The sequence below is a fragment of the Anopheles arabiensis genome, chromosome 2, assembly GCF_016920715.1.
Source record: "Anopheles arabiensis isolate DONGOLA chromosome 2, AaraD3, whole genome shotgun sequence".
Lineage (NCBI taxonomy): Eukaryota > Metazoa > Arthropoda > Insecta > Diptera > Culicidae > Anopheles > Anopheles arabiensis.
In genome coordinates, this window is record NC_053517.1 from 20824333 (window position 1) to 20830041 (window position 5709).

Below are 5709 nucleotides of genomic sequence, written 5' to 3' on the forward strand. Positions count from 1 at the left end.
GGAAGGCGAGTGGCGAAATGAGGTCGATTGAATCTAGACCGTTGCGCTGTAGCGCAACCTTCTGAAGTGAAACGTCATTTTGTGAAGTTTTATTCATTCAATCATGCAGCAACGACAAGATGGTTTTATGTTGTTTTCATTGGTTTTCATACAGCTACAGCTGCTCGAGTAAATTAATTCTAACAGTTGTTGTTATCTGTTTCTATCAGCTGTTTTGTGTGTTTATAGTTTAATAAACGACGATTGTTTTTCGGGGTTTTTACAAGCATTTCTACAGAGTTCTATTTGAAAACGTTGCAAATGGAAATGGTTTACAGTATTTTAACATATCACATTGCTTTCCACTTTGTGGTAGGTACGTACTAAAATTCTTCGCCAAATGCAATGACGGTTCATGCCATCGTGAATTTAGTCCAAAGCTGACGAAACTCTCTTGGCCGCGTCCGAGAGCAAGATGCTCAGAAGGATCCTTGGTCCCGTATGTGTGGAAGGACAATGGAGGAGCTACGGGGGGCTGGCCAAGCTACGGGGGGCTGGCCATGTTGTACGTTGTACTCTTTTTATTCCATCCACAAGGACCATCGGGGGCGTGATAGGCTCAAATTGCGGTGGCAGGATGGCGTGAAGGCATCTGCCATTAAGGCGTTAACAGATAACGGATTGGCAGAGGAAGGCGCTATACCGTGAGCTGTTTTCGGACACTCCGGACCGCAGGCCAAGATCGCGATTTTAGTGCCGGCACTACCACATCGTAGAATGCAGAATCTTGAGCAACTATTGAAATATCAGGCAAAACGAGCTGAAGTTTTCCCAGCTTATAGAAGAACAGTTTGGATCTTTAAGAACTTTATTATTCCGCGGAAAGTCCCGCGACCCCAACATGTTTGCTAGACTTGGATGTAAAAATCATTCAATTTGTCCACCCAGCCCAAGTTCCAGATTTTGATCGTTGTATTCCCATCCTATTTGTTCCTCTTCTTTTTGTCGATTAAAGTTGTCGAAGTTGAGGTTTAAACCACCAAAACACAAGTATTGTTATTGCTTTTGTTGACGTTCTTCCACCAGTTTTTTTTTTTTTTTTGCTAATAATCACGACAACTCATTCATAATCTACGACAATGCTTATCTACCACTAAAATCGTAATTGAACATCTTTTTTGAAAGCAGGTGTTTGCTGATAAGCAATCATCACAACCCAAATAGCCAAAATTGCCAAAATTTGCTAAATTGTAACTCTCATTATAAAGGAAAAACATGTAGGACATTCATATAGGATTCAGATGGGATTGATATTAATCTAATCGAAATCAATCAAAATTTTAACTTATCTAGAGCTAAGGTAGATGTAGTTAGAATTAAGTTAGGAAGTAAGATGAATAAACTGTCTCTTTGATCTACAACCACCGAGTAGTACGATTGACATGGTGAAGCTCCCATAAACACTTCTCATTCAAACTCTTCTGAAACGGACTTCTTCGCGTGTAAACTGTATATAACCCTCAAACTCTTCTTCAAACACAATTTACCTAGTGCAAATGCTCGCTTCACAGACGCTATCACTGTTTGGCCTCAGCTTGCTAGACAAATCATCCACTCGAATTGAGAACGAAGCGCTCTAAAGACACTCCAACATCATGCACCATCCCAACCAGATCGGAGCGTTCTGCCATTACCTTAGACATCAAGATACAGTAACAACAGCAAAAAAGCGTCCCCAAACATGAATTAAAACACTCTACAGAGCAGTAGTGCAGTGCCTCTTCAAACGCGTGGTAAACAAACAGTTTCATCCCGGGGAGGAGTAGACCCAGCTGCCCACTGCCCTAATGGTCCCGTTCGGTTTGGGAGGGGAGGAGGCAGCTTCCGAACTCTCAATCATCACCATCCGAACCAACCGAAAGTCGGGGGGCAGAAAGTCAAACATTAACAGATACCCTGGACCGTGGGAGTAATCGAAAGCATCCCGGTATTGGAACGAACACGCCACCGGCAGCCAGACTAACCGATAGACAGACAGACAGACAGACTGACTGGCGAATTTCATCCTGCCAATTGCTTGAAAATTGCCCGAAACTCCCGGGAACAGCATAGGATGGTTGTTGTGAGGTTGGGGTGTGGGAGCAAACTCACCAAAGGTGACTGCGGGTAGGGTTATTTCGAACAATTCCCATTACGAAGCGTAATCGGTTCCCGTAGCGCTCGGCGTTCGCGTTGCACATCCATGCCCCTGTTCGGGTGGTGCCATTACATGGGGAAGTGAGGAAAAACGTACAGGAAGAGAGTGTGGAGGGAAATTGTTTTTCCGCTTACGGTCTCATAAAATTAATCGTTTTACAGTCCAATAAAATGGATCGGGTTAAAATTTCATCACAAAATGCTTTTTGAACAGACAGACGCTAAAGAGAGGGGGGGGGGGGGTGGGAGAAGGAAGGGGAGTGAGTATTTGTGCTCATTCACCGATCAGCTATCATCGCCGTAGTTCCTTTCTCTCTCTACCACTCCACAGTGTGCAATCGTCCTGTTTCAGGGTTCCGCCGGCGCGAGCCAGCAAAACCAAAATTGCATTATTCATTTGGGTTTAGTTAATCCAAACTCGGCGTTGCTGCGTTTTCATCGGGTTTGCCCCTTCCCCATGCCACTCTCGCTCTCCTGTCATCATCAGCATCATCATCATCGCCACCCGGATACCACAGGCCGGAGATACATAAATTAGTTTCAAATTGATTACGGAACACACAGGCACAGTGGGGGGGCAGTAAGGGATGGTTTTCCGGGGCAGTGCCATGATTAAAACGATCCAAACGATCCTTTAAAAAAGCTCATAAACACACACATCCACACCGGGGCAGAGAGAGTTGGGTGGGGTGTGTGTGTTAGCAACGGATAATATTACCCAAAAATGGACAGACGCTTTCCAACGGAGGGGCGGGAAGGAAAATTTGTCGAAATCAAATTTACAAACTGCTTTCCGGGTTGTGCCAATTGTGTTTGTGTGTGTGTGAGCAAGCCTCGAACCGGATTAGGCGGTTCGCGTTCGCGTTTTATCGCTGCCAAATCGGATCGCTTTAAGCCCGTTATCGCTGGTCAAACTGCCCCGTCCCACATTTTCGTTGCTTTTTCGTTCGCACTGTGCCAGATCCTAGTTTGTGGGACGATTAGACACGAGATTATTAATTAAAATTCGATATTGCACCATTGCCCCCTCCCCACACCGTTTACTGTGTGCGCAGTATTCGCTGTTTGAAGTCGGTGTGTATGGAATTGATTTGACGGCAACAGGCGCGGAGGCTGCTGATAAGCATTGACATTAATTTCACCGCGATTATGAGATCCGCCAGCGCTGTGCTGTGTGTATTTGTGGGATCGCCAGCTGCCCTCGCTCGCTATAAAATAAAATGCACTCACTGCTGGGTTCGATTACTACATCGAGGTTGCTAACCATCTAACCCATTGCATCGCAAATCCATCCAGCTGCAGTAAGTGTTACGCTTGAAGAATTTCGGAATTTAGTTAGTAAAATAATCCCACCAAACTCTGTTCTGCTTGGCTGTGATTTTAGCCGAAAATGAAATTGCTGTGGTTGGTCGTGTTGCTGGTGGCCCTGGTGTGCGGCACTTACGGGCAGGAGTGCCCCAAAGGCTTCAATGCGCAGCAAGGCAAGTGCGTAGCGCAGCGCCCGGTGCACGGCGACTGTCCGCCCAACTCCAAGTACGACCTCAACCAGAATCTGTGCGTTTACACCTGAGAGATTGGGAGGGACTGATCCATCCCGGGCTTGTGTGTGTGTGTGTGTGTGTGGAGAGCATGGTGTGATTGAATAAATTTACCTTTATACCTCGAAACTCAAACAATGTCTCGCTCGAATGGGGAGCAGCAAAGTTTCCGCTCACAACGAGGTCACAGTGTCCTGGGAGCGATCCGAAACGGTTGATGGAATGTTTGCAGTTTCGTTGTGGCACGTTCGGCGCCGAGAGCAGTTTGATGCGATGGGGTTAGTGTGGTTAATGGATGGAATGTCTTGTCCTGCCAGCGACGAGGCTGACCCAACGGCACCGTTCGATCATACTTCTTTCCTGACCAAGCAACTCCATGAAAAGAACACCGCGAACATATTACTCCTGTACGGTAGCTTTATTTCTAGTTGTGGACGCACAGGTTAACCTTTGCGCTGTAGGTCGATCCCTTCGGGCAGTCGCCGTGCACCGGGCGCTGCGTAACGCACTTGTTGTTCTGCGACTTGAAGCCTTTCGGGCAGGCGTCACCCGCAATCATGCCGACGAGCGCGAGCAGGAAGGTGATGAACCACAGGAATTTCATTTTCTAAAACAAACGACAAAAGCGAACACAATAATGATGAGCTGGTTGGGACTGGGGAATTCTCCCTTGCCCTTCCTTGCCAAACTTACTTGGTTGTTGTTTTACTGCTCGGTAAGCGGGGAAAGGACCGGCTACAATCGCTGTTGGACTGTCCAAATTTGATAATGTGGTTTATTTGGGCGTGTTGATGCTTTTATACCGGCGAGGCTTGTTTTGATTGCCAAACAGCCGAAATTTACTTGGCCAACCAATGTTGTTGGTTGTATTATCAGAGGAACAGGGAGAAGAACCATTTCTTCGGGGTGGATTTTTCTAGTTTGGTCAGCTGTTCTTGACCCGCTGATAAGGGGGCGTGGATGGGCGCAAACAATACCCAAAAAAACAGGGGTGTTCAAAGGGTTGCGCAATTTGTGCGATTACAAACCTCCAAATACGATGAATTGGGATGGTTTTTGTGTCCAAAATATTGGAAAAAAAGATCATCCACACACGCACAGAACATTCGAATTCAACGGCTTTTTCAAAAACGCTGCCACTTGGTACTAAAAAGCTGTTATACGCTGCAGGGTATGCAATTTGCAACATTCGACGTATACCTGAATGTATGCAACTTACGTCGGATAGAAAAAAAACAACGACGCTAGTGTCAGCTGCCGGATAATACATGTACTACTACGCTCGAAAGTATGCAATTCGATATACTTCCCTAGCCGCAAAATTGAAGATTTCCGACGTCGTGTGGACGTCGTGTGGACGTCCACCCGACGTCCACACGACGTCCGGTTTAAGAGGTTACTCGACCAAGCGAACTTTTTTAGACGACTTTTATGGAAAAAATTGTGGCGGATTTCCCAGGGTTGTTGTATCGAATAGCAGCCACAAAAAAAATATTTATGGATGGCTAGAAAAAAATGAATCTTGTTCTCCCCCTTACTCCTTCCTGGTCGGTAGTTGCGATCACACCAGCTGTTCATATGATGGTGGTGGGAGTGATATCGCTTATCTGCTGTCTTCTTTATCCGTTCTACCAGATCATACGCGTTTTCTGTGACGTCCTTCCCCACCTCCTTCGTTTTCCCAGCAGTTATTGGCGAATGCTTGACCTTGTGTGAACACGCTTGACTTGAGGTTATTGTTTTTTTCCTTCCCGTTTTTTTTGGCTGCTGATGTATTGCGCGTTGCGCCGTCGTTCGAATCTGGATTTGATCAACGCGCAAGTTGTCGTGTGGATGGAATCGATTTACCGTTCGAGCTATTTGCCGGATCGATTGAATGCATGCTTCGTACTGGTTTTATGTTATTTGTTAGTGCAATTAGTTGCGCTTGTGCAAAAAAAAAAAAACAATTCAAACAACAGATAATTCAATGCACTAGTCCGCTCATGTTAAGTCA

The 5709-nt window shown here is 45.9% G+C and overlaps 1 protein-coding gene across 1 annotated transcript; it reads right to left on the reverse strand.

Annotated features, from left to right (window-relative positions):
• Positions 1 to 4110: 4110 nt before the first annotated feature.
• On the reverse strand, positions 4111 to 4497 carry LOC120893652. Its single transcript, XM_040295664.1, has 2 exons — positions 4407 to 4497; positions 4111 to 4320 (listed from the first exon to the last, which is right to left on the reverse strand). The coding sequence occupies exon 2, from the start codon at positions 4315 to 4317 to the stop codon at positions 4138 to 4140; it is 180 nt and encodes a 59-aa protein (XP_040151598.1). The 5' UTR covers positions 4318 to 4320; positions 4407 to 4497; the 3' UTR covers positions 4111 to 4137.
• Between the last annotated feature and the right edge of the window lie 1212 nt (positions 4498 to 5709).